An 18,806-nucleotide genomic window follows, 5' to 3' on the forward strand; every position below is an offset into this window, starting at 1 on the left:
CTGAGAGGAAGCAGAGATGCACTAAAGTGACATAAATTCCTTTGACGTGAAGAACTTACTGTGAATGTGGGACCCTACATTTGGGAATATACTAAAGAATGTTGAATGAGACAAGCTAAAGATAGATCTCAAAAAGGTGCTAGTTAATTTAAGCTAAAAATAACACACATTGGAAATAGTCCTGAAAATAAATGAGGTAGTGTTGTTGATAAGGAGTAGAGATGCACCACTTCCTCTTTCACACTTCATTATTATGAAAGAAATTGTATTGAACTCACGAGGACAACATTGAAGGTTTTGGGATCAATGAAAAAAATAACATTTGAATAGATTTGTTTATTTCTCATCTTAACTCCTTTCCTATCGGAGACATTCAGATAATCCATCTTAATTTAGAGTGAGTTGTACTGTGTAAGAGTAAAGCAGTTTGGAGATTTGCTCATACAGCTGGAACCAAATAAGCTTGTAGAGTAAGGTGATTTTCATCAAAGTAAAACCAAACCAAAACACGTCAGTGTTTGTACTGGCTCCAATTAGTGGCATAGCTGCCCATTGGTGCATCCCTAAGTGTGAGCAGAACCAGAAGAATCTTCGACAGATGGTTTGCTGTAAAATCCTCGAGTTCTCTCAACAACAGAGTTTAACTAATCCTAACATAAACATGTAAATACTTGGATTCCAAAATGGGATTATCTGAAATACTGCAAAACCACTTTCGAACTGCCTGCCTCCTGGTTTACTGAATGACACCACCTTGACATAGAGCATTTTGGAAACATATCTTCATTTGTGTCAAATCTGAACTCTTCAAATATTTTTAAATCATGAGTTTTTTTCTTTCTTGATGATGTGTGTTTTGTGTTTGTACTGAATAACATCTATAGAAATATACAAAGGTGATAAATTCACCTTAATAGTCAGGCACCTGAGACCCCCACACGCTTGTCAAGAAATGTATGTGAAAATGTTTGTTTTAAATGACCATGAAATACCAAGGAATCAGCTTTACTTAGCTTTCTTTGTATGTTTGTGTGTACGAGCATGTGTGTGTGTGTGCGTGCGTGCGCGTGTGTGTGTGTGTGTGTGTGTGTGTGTGTGTGTGTGTGTGTGTGTGTGTGTGTGTGTGTGTGGACCCTGAGACAGCAGGTGGCTGGATAGAGACACAGGTGTACTGCACTGTCAGAGAGTGCAGGTATTCTTTAAGGCTTACACTTCTGTGTCACTCTTTAAAGTAGCATTCACACATCGAAACCCAAGGAAACCCCTGTGCTCTGGATTCATCCGAGATGGGAGCCTGACTCCCTCGCGAGCAGAACATTCCAGTTTTTCTCATTCCTGAGGGGAACAGAGCCATGCGTGACACAGTGGGGATAGCCTCTTTCAATCCTCTTCCCTCTGCTTGGTTTCTTTAAACGTTACTTTCCCTCCTATGAACAGGAACGATATCCAGAGAAAAAACTATGGTTGCAATGCAAGAGAAAGCATTCCCATACACAGTACTCTACCACTAAAATGATATATATGTAAACTGTACATACACACATATGAAACAATGGTACCTAGAAACCCTTTGCAAGTGAGAGAAAGGATCCAATAATGAGGTGCATAAAAATAATCCGAGGGGATACTTGCTGGATACATCAAAGAAAGAAAATCAGTCTGTGTGTTTGTGTAAGGGTCCATGCCCTACATGCAGAGGCTACGGGCACAAATAACTATGAGCTGCTGAGGTAGAGTGGACAAGGCCGGAGCTGACAAAGGGGGCTGGGGATAGCCCTCCTGAAATGGCCTTCCCAGGTCCTGATGGGCAGTGTCTTGAGTCCCCATTCCCCAGTTGCTCTGACCTCAGCACACAACGCACTGTCTTTGGGGAGTGGAAGCCATTGGTAAGCCCCGTGTTCTGCTGTGGCTCTTTGTCTGGCTGGTCCCCCATGCCTTCCAGCTCTCCATTGTGATTGGCCACTAACTTTATCAAGGGAAGACTCAAGGGGCACTGGGCTGTTGATAGTTCTTTAACTGTGTCCTCCTCTCCTGGTGGACTTGGCGGGCTCAAAGGGGAATACATGTCCTCTGATAATGAGTGTCCCCTCGTTGCATTACTATCTGTCTCCCTTTGGCTGCCCTCCTCCTTCTCTTTCTCTCTTACTGGGTCTGACAGCTCTGAGTGAACTATGACTTCTGCCTCCACCTGGTTACTGCACATGGAAGTACACAGACGATCTCCGCAGTCCTGAGAGAAAAAAAAAAAAAAAAAGGTTATTTTGGTTACTTCTTCTTAGTTAATCTATGAGTTACATGTGTAAAAAGTCAGCAAAAGCTTCTCCTCAGTGCAAACCCTCACCGCAAGATCAAAATGTTTACAGCGATAACAGAACTGACCAAAATTCCCATATGTACAGAAGGGTTGTATTTTTATTGAAAGAGAAAGGTATGAGCAAGTATGGATTAAACTGTTTGTTTTTATTCTGCTTTAATATAAGTTTTAAATGTTTGAATATCAAACCAGCTCAATGCATACAGAATATCTTCAGTAGAGTTAAAGCATATGTTAAAAGGCTCCAATCACTTCAAGACACCAGGTGTTAATATCCCCACTGTGTGGAAGCCTGTCTGATATATAAGAGTTTAGTATCATCCGTATCACAGGTGCATGTTTGAGAAATCTTCATAGATTTCATTAATAAATCAGTTTAACATATCACACAGTTAGTCACAGGAAATCTTATTCAACCATTTTGGGGAACTTGACCTATAGCTAAAGTAGCTGGCTACAGTAAGCAAGACCCCACCCCCCAGTTAGCCTCTTTCAGAGGTTAACTGGGGGTGGGACTTAAATCTAGGTCCCCTTCTTCATAAAAAAATACTTACCTTATATTTCAAGTGTTTAAGCTGCCCTAACCTCAGTGTGATATGAGAATAAAGTGCAAGACTGGAAAACTTGACTGTCAAAGAAGACTATAAAATAGGTTTGGCAAAAATTGAATGCAACATATTTAATGAACAAGTGATGTGAAAATAAAATCACTTGTCAGATACATGTTATATACCATGAATGAGTCATCCATTACCGTGTTGTTATCACTAATTTGCTTGGTGAGAGCTCCATTAATGAGTGCTGGAGAGTCTTCTGTTATGGTTTCTCTGTATCTTGTGATTCTGTTGGCCCAGTTATGGCTCACAGAGCCATTCCAAGCAGCCTGCAAGAGGAACAACAACGTTGATCCAAATGACCATAATTATCTTCTATCAACACCTGAAAAAAAGTAACAGAGCATCCAAAGCCCTTCTGGAAAAAAGCTCCCCCTTTGACCTTGGCGTCAGCTTCAGGGCCTTCCTCCCCCTCCCCTAAATTAGCACTTGCCATCAGGCTTTGATCCTCTGGGGCCTCCTCTAACGGCTGACCAGACTCTTGGCTGCCCAGGGGCATCAGTGTCTCCAGCTCATGGCTATCGCTGCACTCCGGCGCTGTGGAGGGAACAGGGCTGCCTCCTCTCCTGTACTTTGGGGTCACAGCTGTGGAGTCCAGGCCCTCAGACACCTCCCTATGTGGAGCAGAGATGAAAGTGTTAGTAAAGGAGATGGGGTGGATAGAATACTGAACATTAATACTCTTGTCAGGGTCGTTTATATTAACTTTTGTATCTAATACAACAAGTGTTTTAAGTAAGAAAACACATTTGACATGTTAATAGATCATTCAAAGTTCTTACTCTCTGAATTACCTTACCTAGATTTGCCATTGCGAAAGCTAAAACACATGCAGAGCAGGATGCAAATCAGTCCCAAACAAACGCCGACTATGATGCCTGTCACAGCATGAATGTCCAGCTCTGTAAAAATAACAGAAGACATCGAATAAGTGTGATAAGAATTAAAGATATACTGTATACACTATTATATATACATATACTGTATATTGATTTTCATGTTTAAGTCGTTTGCTGGAGGCTATATTAATAAGTACTTTCACAGTACAGTACAGAGAGAGGACGTTAAGTATCACATTAACGTATCTAGTAAATATGATACATATAATCAGGCCTCATGAACTCACACAGAGTACAAGTAGCTGAGGAATGAAGCAACATTGGACAGAGGAGTGAAGAGCTTCATTATTATTCATTTATTCAGGGTTTCTTTGGCAGTCAGGACATAGAGAGGAGAGGAAACAGATGGCAGGAGCTCTCACCCACCCACCAGCCGCCTCGGTCCCATTCACACTGCACACAAGCAACACTATCACAGTCCAAGTGAACAAATAAACCTTTGGCACACATACATAACAGTAACAAAACTGCATTATGAGGAAATCATCAAGCTTTTTCACAGGGGAATTTCAATATTTAGAAATTAAATGTCTTTTTAAGTACAATAGGTGAGTAGACAGTACATTCACAAAGTTGAGAAAAACACAAGATGCTTCTAATCTTTAACTTCGATGTATACACTTTAGACTTTTAGACTTTAATTTTTGTTGTCCCAGAGGGGAAATTCTTTTTCACCAACATAGTACAGTTTTAAGGGCTGCGCGCCGACAGAGGGTGAACACAGGAACATACATGTGGGACAACAGGACATACAGTACATATGGTTATGGGGGGATCGGGAATTGGGACTGAGGTGGATTTTTATTGAGGGCTGAAATGACTGCAGGCACCAGGCTTCTGCCGTATTGCGCCCTCCTGCACAACAGGGACCTGTTGTAGAACTTTGAGGAATGACAGGCCCATGTCGTGTAACAGTTGACAGGGGAGTTAATTGCGTTGAATTTATGACTCAAGACAGAAGGGGCATTCAATAATTACAGGTGATTTTAGCATGCTGACTAATGGAATTAAAAAGTGCAAAATAAGATGGCATGCTTAACCACAAAGTGCTGTACGAGTGAAGAAAGTGCTTTTTACAGCTATTCTGCTGGGTACAGAGGAGTTTTAAGCCCTCCCCTGGGGGTCACTGATGAAGCCGCTCTTTGATATCCAAACTTAATATTATTCTCTAAATGCACCAGAATAGGATAAGTGAAATTATAGGGTCCTGCTGAGCTACATTTTCCCTGCTGGCAGGGAAATTACCCACTTTGCAAGGAAATACTTTGTGTGTGAGTATGTGTGTAGTAAGTGTAGATGGGTGTATGTGTACATGTTGTCCAATGTGTGTCTGCTTCTAATAGCAAAATCTTGAAGCAAAAGGACATACATTTCATTGTGAATTCTAACCACTACTACTGTATATACATATACACATAACTGATAATAATAATCCAGTTTTTTCTTCTAAATAACTCTAAAAACGTTCTTTTTTTAAATAAGTTTTTTTTTTCTAATCAGTCACTCCCTGCTCTCTTTGAATCCATGATTCAATTAATCCAGAATCATTTTGAATTGAAAATTGATTCTGAATCAAACCATTACCACAGTAATCAAAAGGAACCGTGAGACACCCACAGATTCCCAGCTCTAATACAAATACTTTTGAAATTACATTCAGTAAACATTTGCTTCTTTTTTTTAAGATTAATTTCATGACCACCATACCCACCATATTGCTGTTGGGGGATGTGAACATCCTTTACAGGTGAATAAGGCCCTGGCCCAACCTCAGTAGATGCCCCCAACTTGAAAAAGTACTGTGTATCACTGGACAAACCCTGGACCTCCATGCTGGTGATTTTCCCTGAGAAAAAAATGCCAGACAGGAAAACAATGTCATGGCCTTTTAAAAATGAAATGTCAAAGTATGAAGTTCTTCTTCAACAAAGAAGGAGAAAGTTAGAAGTGATGTTTTTAGTGAAGAAGAGCCATGATAGCTGACTAAGACTCACCATCCTGAAAGAGGTTTTCCCACATGTGCTCTGGTTGGCTGAGGTTGCCACTGTAAAGGATTTTATAGCTGACAATGATACCATTAGGTTCCAGTGGAGGGCGCCAGCTAACCAGCACAGAGGATGAGTCCAGCGCACTCAGTTGAAGCTCCTCTGGAGGTGTTGAGGGCCCTGAAGTAAAGCGGACGACAGGGTCAGTAATTAGAGCCCAGCAATGAGGCGTCACATCTGCAGCGTGTATATTGCCTTGGTGGGGGATTTGACATGTTGTGTGACAACCATCTGCGCCCTCATGTCTGGGCCACCTGGGTACAGCAGAGAGAGGACAAGCAGGGTGGAATAGGCCAGGGCTTGAGTGATAATACCTGGAAGTGGAGCGTGTGAAGGGGTGACTGGTTGTAATAATGTCATTAAAAGCAGACCACTCTGCTCTCAGCACCCTGACTTGGCTGTGTGACAGAGCTGCTGGCCAACACAGGAGCTGCTACTACACCTGGGTGTTTCATTACAGCCAGTTATCAGCCATCGATGCCAACCACTTATTCCCATGTCCGCTGGCAAACAGCCAGCCAACTAAATGATTCACATGAGAGAGCACATATTCAGCTGCATGCACTCAAGCACAACCTTGCATGTAAATATCAAAGCATCTGCAGCCACAACTTGGAATTAGCCAATTGAAACTGATCAGACAAACATTCAGGAAGATGGACTTTGCGCAAGAACTAGAAGAAACTTTGGGCCTGATTTACTAAGATCTCAATTAACGTGTACTAAATTGCATGTTCACTGCAAAAGTTTGCACGTTTAGTTCGTGGGCGTTTTGCGGGTCATTTCCTAAGAATATTTGCGTGAAAAACGTCAGATGCAAACCCTGTGGAGGCGGTAGTATTTCAGATAGGCTTTTGCGTGTTGTACTGGTTTACGTCACGGAGAGTTTGGATGGAAAGCAGGACGACTGCAAGCGCAACATAGGTACTAGTTAGAGGCAAATGAACGTCCAGTATTTTCAAGTAATACATCTGAATATAACAAAAGGAAAACGTGGCTTATAAGAAAACCTTGGTATTAAACACGGCCTCTCTTTTCTTCCCTCCCTCTTTTGAATGAATTGTCATACATTGCGCAGGAGGTGCGAGTCCTCTGTGGCACTGTTGCTCAGTGCGTGTGCCACTCGTGCCATTGTTGCGGACCAGAAGCTGGTCAGCGCTGTGTCTGATATACAGGACATACAGTAAATGCCATGGCAACAGGTACTGAAGTTGGGGGTACAAGCAGTGGTGAACCCCCCATTCAAGCGTCCCACAGCACAGCAGCAGGGGAGGGGGCTGTAGAGTGAAGAGACGAGCGCACTCCGGAGCGCACCAGAGACATCCAACCCGAGAAAATGAAATATATAATCTAGTAAATTGGATCTTAAGTGAGACTGGCTATCGTGACAAGAGCGCAGTAGAGACTCACGGTCAGGTAGAGTAGACTCTTCCACAGTGCCGCTGAAGGGTCCCACCACGCCCACCCCATTGGACTGCACTGCCAACTCATAGCGGGTGAAGGGCTTCAATGCCCCGAGCAGTATCTCCTGAGCAGAGCTGCAAAACAAAAAAAATGTTTTTAGTGTGTGTGTTGAGTGTTCTGCACTTCATTACCTGCTCGAAACAAAAAAAAAACATGTACTGAACAAATCCTAACTATCTACAATAAATGTTCTCTCACATCATTAACTCGTAATACCTGCCTCCAGGGTGACAATCCTTTAATGTTATGTTTGTAAATATTTATGCAGCTCTTTTGCCTTAAGACTTAATGCTCTACATAAAAATATAACTCTTGTATATGTTACATGAAAATACTAACAGGACGCGTAAATAACATAACTAAAATAAAGCAGACAATATGTTTGAACTGTTAGTTAGTGGACTCATTTTGAGTGTTTTGGGTAAAAGCAACAATAAGACGGATTTCAGATAAGTGCGCTTGTGGTTGCACACATGCCAATGGTTTCTGACTTTATCTGCATTATTCTAAGTCAAACAGTGCTGTTGCCTCTCTCTTATGGGCACCGTGCACAGAGGACAAAGATGTTTTGAAAAGCCGAAGAACCACGCCAACTGACAAAGTGGAATAATATTAAGACCAGCAAGGAAAGAGAAAACTTTTTGACTTCAGATTATTTATTCATTTATTTGTATTCAAGCCTGAGACATACTGTACTGCAACTTGGCTGAGAAAACATGAGAAAACAATGACAAAGAAAACAATACAGCCTAATGTTACGTTGCAATCTGTAAGGTATGTGTAGGCTTATATACTATTTAACTTCCTTACAAACTGTTGTTTCACAAAGCTTTCGCCAAAATACAGTATAAATATACACTGTAGCTGCGGCCCGATGCCAAAGCTACATAGTGCTAATAGCAGCAGGGACATGACAGAGACACTATTCTCCCAGTTAAAAGTCACCGTACCATTCCTTTTTTACAGTGGAAATAATACACATTTCTTCTAAAATGTTTAAATGATGGTTCAAAACAGAGCTCCTCTAATCTTAATGTTAAATAGATGTTTCACAAAGGGACTACTTAAGGTTTATAAAAAGCTCCCTTTTGTTTCATTCAACAGTTTTCTTTTTAGAAATCTCAAGGTAAATGTCAAAAAGTCAAAAAGAAAGCCAGGTAAGGTTCTTGATGAAGTTGTTAATGAAGTTGAGAAATTCTATTAGCCTACTTGAAAAATAAAATGACTTTCTAAGAGAAGAAATAAGATACAAAAAATGCTAAGGCATTGAATTTTTACCTTACTCTGCACGGTCCTCTTTCCATAAATTAACCGGCATGATTTCATTATTTCACATTCATACAATAAAATACTATACAAACAGTGACTGATGAAAAATGTAATGTACAACATCGCAGACACGACTTAGCTTCCTTTCCTTGTATCTGACCTGGTGTGATAGGAGACCAGCGAGGCGTTGGTGGTCCCTGCAGGGCTGCAGCGCACTGTGTAGTTGATGATGCGTACATTGCTGAACCGTGGCTTCTCCCAGCACAGCCAGATGGAAGTGGAGCTGTTGGCCGTGGCTCTGATGCTGCTTGGGGGCAGCGGAGGGGGGCGCATGGGCAGCACTGTTGCTTTAACACAAACACACACACGCAGACATATAAGACATGGATCTTAGCCAATGTAAATACAATTTGTCATTGTTTATAGGTCAAGACAGTGATGAGGGTCCTGGTAAATGTCACTTATTCATTCAGTTTTTTTATGAATAGATGCACACATGAAGGAGATGAGTCTTACGTCCTGGGGCCTTGTCTGTCCTTCCCTTCCACACAGCAGCTGCTCCTTCTATTTGTTTGTTGAAAGCCCAAACCTTCACCTGTTTTATGATTAAGTTATACGTACTGTGTATGTAGCACATGTTGCAAGTAAACTGGGGAAATTTGAAAAGTCTTGATGTTTACCGTGTATCTGGAGATTACATATGGCAACTGCACTACCACCTTCATGGAAATACTTACATTTGTGGCCCCTTTTAATGTATTTCTTAGGTTTTATGATCACTTTTTAAGAGAGGGGTCTGATAATTTTCTGCTTTTTTTGATTTTTCCAAGAAATGCATGTCAAATTTGCTCTTGCAAGGTCTCTGATTGAACACAAGTTCCCTTGGTCAGCCTTGAAATGGCTGTCCGCCAAGCGCGACTTTTTTAAGCGAAGTGGTGTATAAAATATTATTTGTCAGACAGTTGGAGTAATTAAAAGTTCTGGACTCAACACCCTGGAATCTGCTAAGCAAACAGGCCCGTTTCAACAAACGTACCCAGCCCAGTGAGGAGATGATACCGGGCTTTCTTCCGGAGCCTGATGGTGTGGGTCTGTTTCATTCTTTCTCCATTGGTTGCATCTTCAGCCTCCATCTCTCGACATGACAGCTTATACCCAGACACTAATGTGTGATTGGGAGGGTGCCATGTCACATTGAGTGTGTTCACTCTGGCTCTGACTTTCAGCTCAGTAGGGGCAAAGATCACTGAAAGGGATTTAAAAAGGGGAAACATAACAGAATTCGCCATGATAACATCATATATAGTACAAGCGTAGTTACATATCAGCGGTAGGGACAGCACAGCAGTTCAACGTGCAGACTACAAAGTCAGTAGTAAAAAAAAAAAGGGGGGGGCCATGAATTTGAAACATCTGAAACATTAGTAAGATGGCTTTACTGTAATGATTGTGAGAAACAGAGCAACAGTTTAGAAGCAAATAAAATGTCTTCTGTGAAGGTTAGAAAAAAGGGTTAGTAACGGTATCTTAAATTCCCTGTACCGACTAAACCTGTTGAGGTTACAAGTAATTCAAAGATGGTGCTACAAGACAAATGACAACCCTAGGGGGGAAAAAAAACCAAACAAACTGACAACAATAATAAACTAAACTAGAGCCAGCTGTGTTGTGGTCCTTACCCAAGCTGTGGTTGCTGTGGTTGTAAAGGGCTAATGTTTGGTGCTGGGCCCACTCAGAGGGAACCCCGAAGCCAACAACTGTTCCAGCTGCGATCCTCAGTTTGTAGGCCTGGTTGGGCTGAAGCTCTCTGAGTGTGAACTGAGTCGCATTACCCCCCACTTCAACTGAGAACACAGAGTCCACTGTGGGAACACATAATACAAAGCCTCACAAATGTATACACTACACTCCATAAGAAATGTTGAGTGACACAGTGAAAATATTCTACTGGGAAATACATGAATGCCTACTATTGACTCAGGAGCTGATAATTTGTCTCATTTTGCAGAAAGACCTTTTCACAATTCCTCCAAACATTTATTCAGAAGAGATATTTTGGGTATGTAGGTCAAGCAAATTAAAATAAACAACATTTGAGGAAATTCCAATGTGGCTATTGACTAGGCGGCTTAATAACCCTAAATGTCTTCTTCTTTAACCAGTCTTTTGTGGGATTCTTGGATGCTCTGGAACAAGGTTGAAAGACACATTTATGTTTCATTGTCAGGTTAAGGGAATGATGGTCTCACTGTCTCCTCAAGCATTCACAGAGTTTAGGTTTAAATTGATTGCAAGTTGGACTGAACCCAGTGGCGGTTCTAGACTCCATTAGGACACCAAACAAAAATCCATTGGGGGCCCCTCAAACCAGCGTACGTCACCATCATGTCTGCAAGAGTCGAGATGCCTATTCCTCTTTTTGCCTCGGTTTTCACTCCCATTCAGATAATTCCTCGTTCAATATAGCATGTGACACTTAACAGAGCAAGGAAAGCGAGTGCGGTTTCCGACTGTCATTGCTGAATTTGCACATTTTGAGCCTCAACATGTTGGCCTCATTGCTGTGAAGTATGTCGGCCATTACAGGGCCTCCTGTTGGCCTGGGGCCCCAAGCGGTTGTCTACCTTACATGTTGATAACTAGCGCCTCTGCCTGAACATGATACACAAAGCAAGCTGAAACCGTTACACTTCCCCTTTCTTGTTTTATCGTTGATATGAGGCCCTTCTCAAATGCTAAGGTTTTCTTGCTACTAAAACATTTGTCTGTAACCTTTGCCACTTGTAGACAAACATATTTTTGGAGACCTTCCAACCCCAACCTGACTCCTGTACACCTTCCAACCTATTACCAAAGACCGAGAGCTTATCTGCTATAGTGAGGGTGATATCACACACATACATAACAAAGAATAAACAAGACACTTGAAATCAGATGGTCCCTATAGGGTTCTTTCTGATGACACATCCTTCTTTTTCACGTTTTAATTTATTTCCGTGGAACTAATTAGCATTTTTATTATTTCTTCAAATCGAATAAAGGACTTTGACTTGTCAGCAATTGTACAGTTTGCTTCAGTATATGATTTAAAGACACAGTAAGAATCAAAATAGAGTGTCTACATTTGCTGTTATATTTCAATGTGCATACTTTGGATTTTTTATGTTTCTAAGAATGCAGTTTGACTCTTATTTGGTAGTTTGGAATATTTTTTTAAGACGATGACATTATTAAATTTAGGTTTATTCTCTTTTGAATTGATGATTCAACAGGTGATACTGAATATTACACAGATAATTATTCCAGTGTTCATGACTGTGTTGGTCCTGCGTTCATTCAGGTATTTTGCTGTCTTTTAGAAAGCAGAGAACATAGCACAGTTTTGGTGAAGACTGAACTTGTTCTCTTTTCTGGAAAGGTAAATATTCAGAAGATATTATTCTTCTCTAAAAGTTGATCAAATAATCTTAAGTAGCATACGCGTGTATATAAGCCTCTGCCTCTAAACTTTTATGCGATGATTGACAATTTCTACAAACAGAACAGAAACATTACAGCTGGTATTTCTCTATAAGTAATGTCCTTTTTATTTTATCAACTTATTTGAAACCAAAATAGGCAAATTGAATATACTCTGTCTTACTAAAAAGGTGTTTTTACTGGCAGGTAAGGCCAGCTTTTGACCAGTTAAGGTTACTCACCCTGATCCAGAGCGCTGTACTCAATGCGGTAGCGAGTGACAGCTCCTCGACTATGCTGCGAGGACAATGGGTGCCACATGAGTCTGATGTCTGTGGGGGAGGTGCTGGCTATAGACAGCTGAGGAGGTGCATTCGGCACTGCATGAGGAAATAAAAGACACGCTGAACTGTTACATGATTCACGTACAAAGCCTGTCTTTTAGAGCTGCACAGGAAACCAGCTGACACAGTTTATAAACAGCATGAGTTTATAAACAGCAGTTAAACAAAGAAAACTCATCTATGCTGAGAAAAAGTGTGCACAAAGTCAGTGTTTTCTCAAAAAATTGCAGTGTTTTTTTCTTTTCTTTTAAAATTAATGAGCTCCTAAAAATTCATTAGAAGTTACAAGGTTGGCAGACCAATAAAGTTTGCTAATTAAGTCAATGACCAATCCAAGGCTATTTAGTTGTACGGTCTTTTTATTTTTTTACCTGTGTGATTTTGAATACTAACCGTCCTCCAGCATCTCCACAGTGACAGGTAGGGATGGGCCACTGGCTCCTTTGGGAGAGTAAGCCACCACAAAGAATGTGTAGGCAGTGTGTGGGAGAAGCTCTTTGACATGATACTCTGTGGTGTCGTTGTTCATTGCAAACTGGTACTCCACATTATTAGAGCCTAAAAGGCAGAAACATATTTAAAATCAACACACGCACCTCTTGGTTGTTGCTTGCTTCTGTTTCTTTCTGAAATCCTCATCAGTCGCGTACCTCTTGGTTATTGCCTGCTTCTGTTTTTCTCTGAAAATGTCATCTGATGCATATTTGTTGGTGAGGTATTTCTTCATGGTTATTTTTTTGTTCAGCCTGAAAGTTTCATCGCTTCTGTATCGCTCTCTCTGAGATGGTTTTTTCCCCCCCTCTGTATCTTTTCTTAGTTTCCTCATTATCTTTCTACGCTTGTGTTCACTGACTTTCTTAGATTTAACAACCTGTGTAGCCTTTGACATCACTACTGTGGATGGTGCAGTGAGTGGCTCCAGAGAAGCCACATGTTGCTGTTTGTCATCCATGACAACATTGGTTGGGATTCCAACATCTGTGTCAAGTGGTATCTGAGTTGGCATTTGTAGTGAAACAGCCTCTTTCTGTACAAATTTAAGTGGTGTGAAGTCAAACAGCATCCTGTTAATAGACTGAAAAGGATGGAGCTGAGCATTGAGTTCTTCGATTTTCTTTATCAGATCATCCAACTGTGTGAATGTCATCATCACTGCCTTCCCATCTGGCACTGGTAAGCCATCAGCATTTCTGCTATGGGAGTCAAAGAGTCCATATCTACCAGACTGGTCTCTAAACAATGCAATAGTATATGGCGTGATGGTGAGCAGTGCATGGGTAACATCTGAGGACAGACACTGAAGTCTTGTACGAAGATTTTGACACCAACTTTCTGTGCCAGGATATCCATTGTCTCTAATGTATCCAGAATACTCGCAGGTTTTCTGCACCTTATACTGGTGTTTAGCAGTTTGCACGGTGTGAGGTGTTTCTTGAATGTTCAAATAGTAGTCGTAAAACCTGTTTTCATCTTGAAGACGTTGAATGGTTTGACCATAGAGAATGTGTCCCTCATCTAGTATGTTATCCAGATCAGCCTCTTTCAAGTCATGACCCTCTTGATGGTGTGTTAGGAATGTCAGAGCCATGCATGAACACTGTTTATTCCTTAAAGTAGGGTGATATCTGTCATCGTCTTGAGAGTGAGATGCCTGGACAGATATCACGGAGGGTGATACCTGTGTAACTTTCTCTTCCAAAAGGTCTATGAGCTGCATCGTGCTACTTAACAGTTGAACATCACTCTGTAGTTCCTGCTGAGCCATGCATGGAGATTCAGCCACAGGTGGACTACTTACCTCCATTTCACAAACCTCATTTGCAACAGTGTTGCAGTGTGGTTGTGGGTCCTGGAACCGTTGGTCTGAAGGGACAAACTTTGTCCAGCGTTGTTTCGCAGCTTGCGATCTCTTTCCTTTGCGTGGCATTTTGTTATCACTAAATAATGACATAGATAATGGTCACTGACACAAACACACACCATAAAGCTGGCATTTAAAGAGCATATTGCAGGTTAAAGACAAAACTTAAGTAATCATAGGAAAATACGTTGACAACGCTGTTTTCTGAGGTTGTGGGAATAATTCACCAAAACACAATATCAAGCCACTTACACTATGCACCCGAATGTGCGCCACGAAATTACAAACTATTGCAGTGAAGAGTCTGTGCTGCAGGGAGGCATCCTGTCTGTTCTCACTCACTATCACGTATAATTACACCCCTTTAATCATGTGATGTTTTAAGCGTGTTTTTAGTGCTTTAATTCTTTTGTGCTGCCTTCTAAATGTTTGTTTGTAAAGGGTTTTATGCTCTCTGTGCAAGACAAGTTCCCCCAGTGGCAATAAAGGCTTAATTCAGTCATTCATACACGTACGCACCAGTGGGTGTGGACTGTAGCTGTTTCCGTTCTACGTTCGTGAAGCTTTTTTACGGCCTTCATGGGCGCTGTCATCTTGGAATTTTGCAACCAGTCTGCGCAGTAGGGTCCGGCGGGAGGAGCCCTGGCAACACGCCCCGCCCACTTTGCGTACCGCTCTGATAGCTTACGCAGCCCAGCTACGCCAAGAATTTAAGAATCTTTACGGAGAGAAATTCATCTACCGACCATAGAGGTGAGTACAAAACCACCATATATTTCAAGTCAAATATCTAAACGTAGTTCATTCAGAAATTAAGAAAATCACACTTATTATATTAATTATTGAATTTAAACGTCTTTTCGTGTCCTGTATGTCTTGTTTATTGCTACTGGATGCCTTGAATTTCCCTCAGGATCCATCTATCTATCTATCTATCTGTCTATCTGTCTGTCTATCTATCTATCTATCTTTCTATCTGTCTATCTGTCTATCTATCTTCTTTAACTCTGTGGGTTATTAAACCTTTTATTTTTGGCAAAAAACGAACTAAAACTATTTTTAGCTAAATTAGCAACATAAGCTGTGTACAGATCTAACATATGCTGGTGAAAATATGTTATATGATAGAAAGTAGTGGTGCACATAGTACTTAAGTTATATCTGCTGTCAGTAGTTACTTCAGTTCTATGTACATTTACAGAGTCTATGTGTTTCTGTGCATAACTGTGGAGTTGGTAAATGAATCTGTTTCATTAAGGTTTCTGTTTGTATGGACCTTTTCTCTGGTTCTTTTCCTTGTCTAACATGTTTATCTCATTGTTTTTTTATCATCCTCATTTTAGACACAAGGAAGAAGAAAGATGGCTGATAGATACCCCTGCCAGCTCACCTGATGGTCTCCCTTACTTTGTTCTCCTCTCGGTGAACACCTTTGGACTGTGGAGGGAAGAGAGCATGCAAACTCCTCACAGAGAGACTCCTGTCAGACAGGGATTCAAACCAGTAGCCTCCTCACTTTTATAACCGAACCATCATTCCCACTATGTGTTATAAATCAAATAAAGTATTTATTGATTTAAACCTTTTCTCTCCTGTTTTAAGCTGTAAAAACATTGAATGTCTCATGTTCGTGTAGGGCAATGACAGAATTCCCAGCTGGGAAACAAATAGCTTTAAAAGTACTTCAACACTCGAGTGCTGAACATTTAATTCAGGTTAGTGTTAAAGACAGCATGCACATAAAGACAGTAGAGTGGTATGATACAGACACGACTGAGAAGGCAATTACATTATTATATTTTATTCAATCACATGAAATGTAACACTAGTCTTGTAACTTTAACAAATACAGAATGTGCTTAAAAACATAGTGTGGTATTTTAAGCTACTTTCTTTCACTTGATTGTTCAGTTAGATGGAGGCAGTATTTAAGGTTTTTGTGGGTTATACAGGTTTGAAAGAGGCAAATGAGTGAACAGTATTTTAAAGTTAAAGCAGATTAATCTAAAAATAACAAAAACAAAATGTGGCTTATAAGAAAAACCTCTGTATTAAACAGCCTCTCTTTTCTTCCGTTCATCTTTTGAATGAATTGTCAAACATTGCTCAGGACGTGCGAGCTGCGTCCTCTGTGGCTCAGGCGCGACACTCGGCCCACTGTTTCACATCAGACCGCCGTCCAGTGTAAGATCAGACCAAACGCCCTGGTAAGAGAAGCAGTGGTCAGGTCCTCCAATCCTCCGAGGACGAGCTGGAAGAGAGAGAGAGAACATGAGAAAAAGGAAATCCTCAGTTTAATGCATAATATGTTGGTGAAAACAGGGAAATACCTATTAAAAGACATAAAATCTTCATTAATGATTATAGATGCAAAATAAAAAACATTAATATATCATTTTGGGAGAAACGTGATCTTTATGACTTCTGTTATTGAGCCTGTCTGTCTCCTCCTAACCACCATCACAAGCAGCCTGTTTTGTAGTCTGTGTCAGGTTGTGTGAAGTTATAACCCCATTTATTAATAAGCGTCATTAAATGTACAACATGATCAACTTGTGATTATTGGATTGGTAATGTGTGTGTAAGCTCATGCTGAATATTTGACAGCAGCGTGATGCTTGGTTAATATTATATTACACCACCGCTGATTGTTTGTGTTCATGTTTCTGTCAGTCTCTTAAATCAGACAGAAGTTATATTAGATCAGAGCTTACTTTAGTTTTATCCTGATATCTAGAGACATATTTTACCTCATTATACAGTATTATAAGTTATATTAGATCAGAGCTTACTTTAGTTTTATCCTGATATCTACAGACATATTCTCCCTCATTATACAGTATTATAAATATCAGGCTGCATGGTGACATGTTAATCTCTGTATAACACACTCTTTACACAGACTGTAAACATGTACACATCAGTAATTATACAGATTTATAGTATTTATCTTTGTTTTTGTCCTTGATACTTTTTTAAAAACCTTATCAGACATATTTATTATTTACTGAAACATAACTGTACAGTCAATGAACGCCATCTATGAGCTGATTTTAATTACCATGTTTTGGTTTTAAATACAATTCCACTCACAAAAACGATATAACAATATCAAGAAACATATCATGTCAGTTATTAGGTTTGCTCATATTAAAAAGTAAAATAAAAAGATAAATCATGCCTGATAACTAACCTAGCTTAGACTGCTAATATGTTAGCTCGCTCATAGCGCTTTAAGCAATGACACATAAATCAAACTTTATTACTTACTGTAAAAACTGCAAAGATGCGTTAGAGTCCACAGGTCCGTGACATTAGTTTACTGCAGAAAAAACAGCTTTCACCAGCTCAAAAAAGACGAAAAAACTGAACAGAAAAGCTCCGTGGGTCTCGGCTTCACTTCACGACGTAACTGCTTATTTACCAAGAGAGCTACGCAAGATCCGCGGCTGTCAATCATCGCCATGTGTGACGTAAAATCCCGTTTTTTAACCTCAAATAACTTATTTAAAACAAACTTCACAGAAAAATGAGCACTTGAACACCATGTAGGGTGATAATATCTAATGATCACAGCAGAGTTTAGGTCTGGAAAAAAATTATGTGACCCAAGTCCCGTCTGTTATCATTGAGGAGGCGGGGTTTATGACCTATACTGCAGCCAGTCAGTAGGGGGCGATCTAAAAAAAAAAGCTTCACTTCACAGGGGACCTTGTCCCGTCCATTATTTTTACAGTCTCTGGTACGCACGCATAAAGCCGAGTAACAGAATGCGATCCCTTACGTTACGACATAAGACGCCACTTTCTCCTCTAAATTAGAGCACTTACCACGTATAATTACACCCCTTTAATCATGTGATGTTTTAAGCGTGTTTTTTGTGCTTTAATTCTTTTGTGCTGCCTTCTAAATGTTTGTTTGTAAAGGGTTTTATGCTCTCTGTGCAAGACAAGTTCCCCCAGTGGCAATAAAGGCTTCATTCAGTCATTCATACACGTACGCACGCATAAAGCCGATCAAAGCAGAGTAACAGAATGCGATCCCTTACGTTACGACATAAGACGCCACTTTCTCCTCTAAATTAGAGCACTTATGTGTTGAAGAACATACAGAAAATTGATGTACTTACTCTACAGCCCTTATCAGACAACATGAAGTGTTAATTTATATATGTATATATATATTAATATATATATATATATATATATGTTTTTAAATTATATTTAATCTTCACAACAACTTTAATGAGCAACGCTCTTTGGACTAAGTATTTACATCGCTGTGGTTAACACATTTCTTGGGTCCCAGACATAAAAATCACATGAACGCATTCACCTGCATGTCCTCTTCCTCATAAAGTCATTTTTCAGCTATATGTATATATATACATGAGGACATATTGCATCAAAATAAAGCTCTGAGTGTCCTCTCAGTCATAAAGCAAAAAGTAAAAACATAAAATGTTCCAGTCTCCCAGGGGAGCCATTTGTTTGACAGTCACACACCACATACACACACATTGGCCTCTCACTCTAAC

At 40.3% G+C, this 18,806-nt stretch overlaps 1 protein-coding gene across 1 annotated transcript; it reads right to left on the reverse strand.

Moving 5' to 3' along the window:
• Positions 1-321: 321 nt before the first annotated feature.
• Positions 322-14,335, reverse strand: LOC306821791 (immunoglobulin superfamily DCC subclass member 4-like; the record flags this gene model as incomplete). Its single annotated transcript, XM_079340364.1, has 13 exons — positions 322-2,230; positions 3,069-3,197; positions 3,311-3,542; positions 3,728-3,830; positions 5,539-5,673; positions 5,822-5,992; positions 7,283-7,410; positions 8,766-8,952; positions 9,642-9,851; positions 10,285-10,467; positions 12,307-12,444; positions 12,802-12,966; positions 13,246-14,335. 13 exons carry the CDS (start codon positions 14,333-14,335, stop codon positions 1,700-1,702), a joined length of 3,402 nt encoding a protein of 1,133 aa, XP_079196490.1. The 3' UTR covers positions 322-1,699.
• Positions 14,336-18,806: the final 4,471 nt, after the last annotated feature.

The sequence above is a fragment of the Symphodus melops genome (genome assembly GCF_947650265.1).
Source record: "Symphodus melops genome assembly, chromosome: 3".
NCBI lineage: Eukaryota > Metazoa > Chordata > Actinopteri > Labriformes > Labridae > Symphodus > Symphodus melops.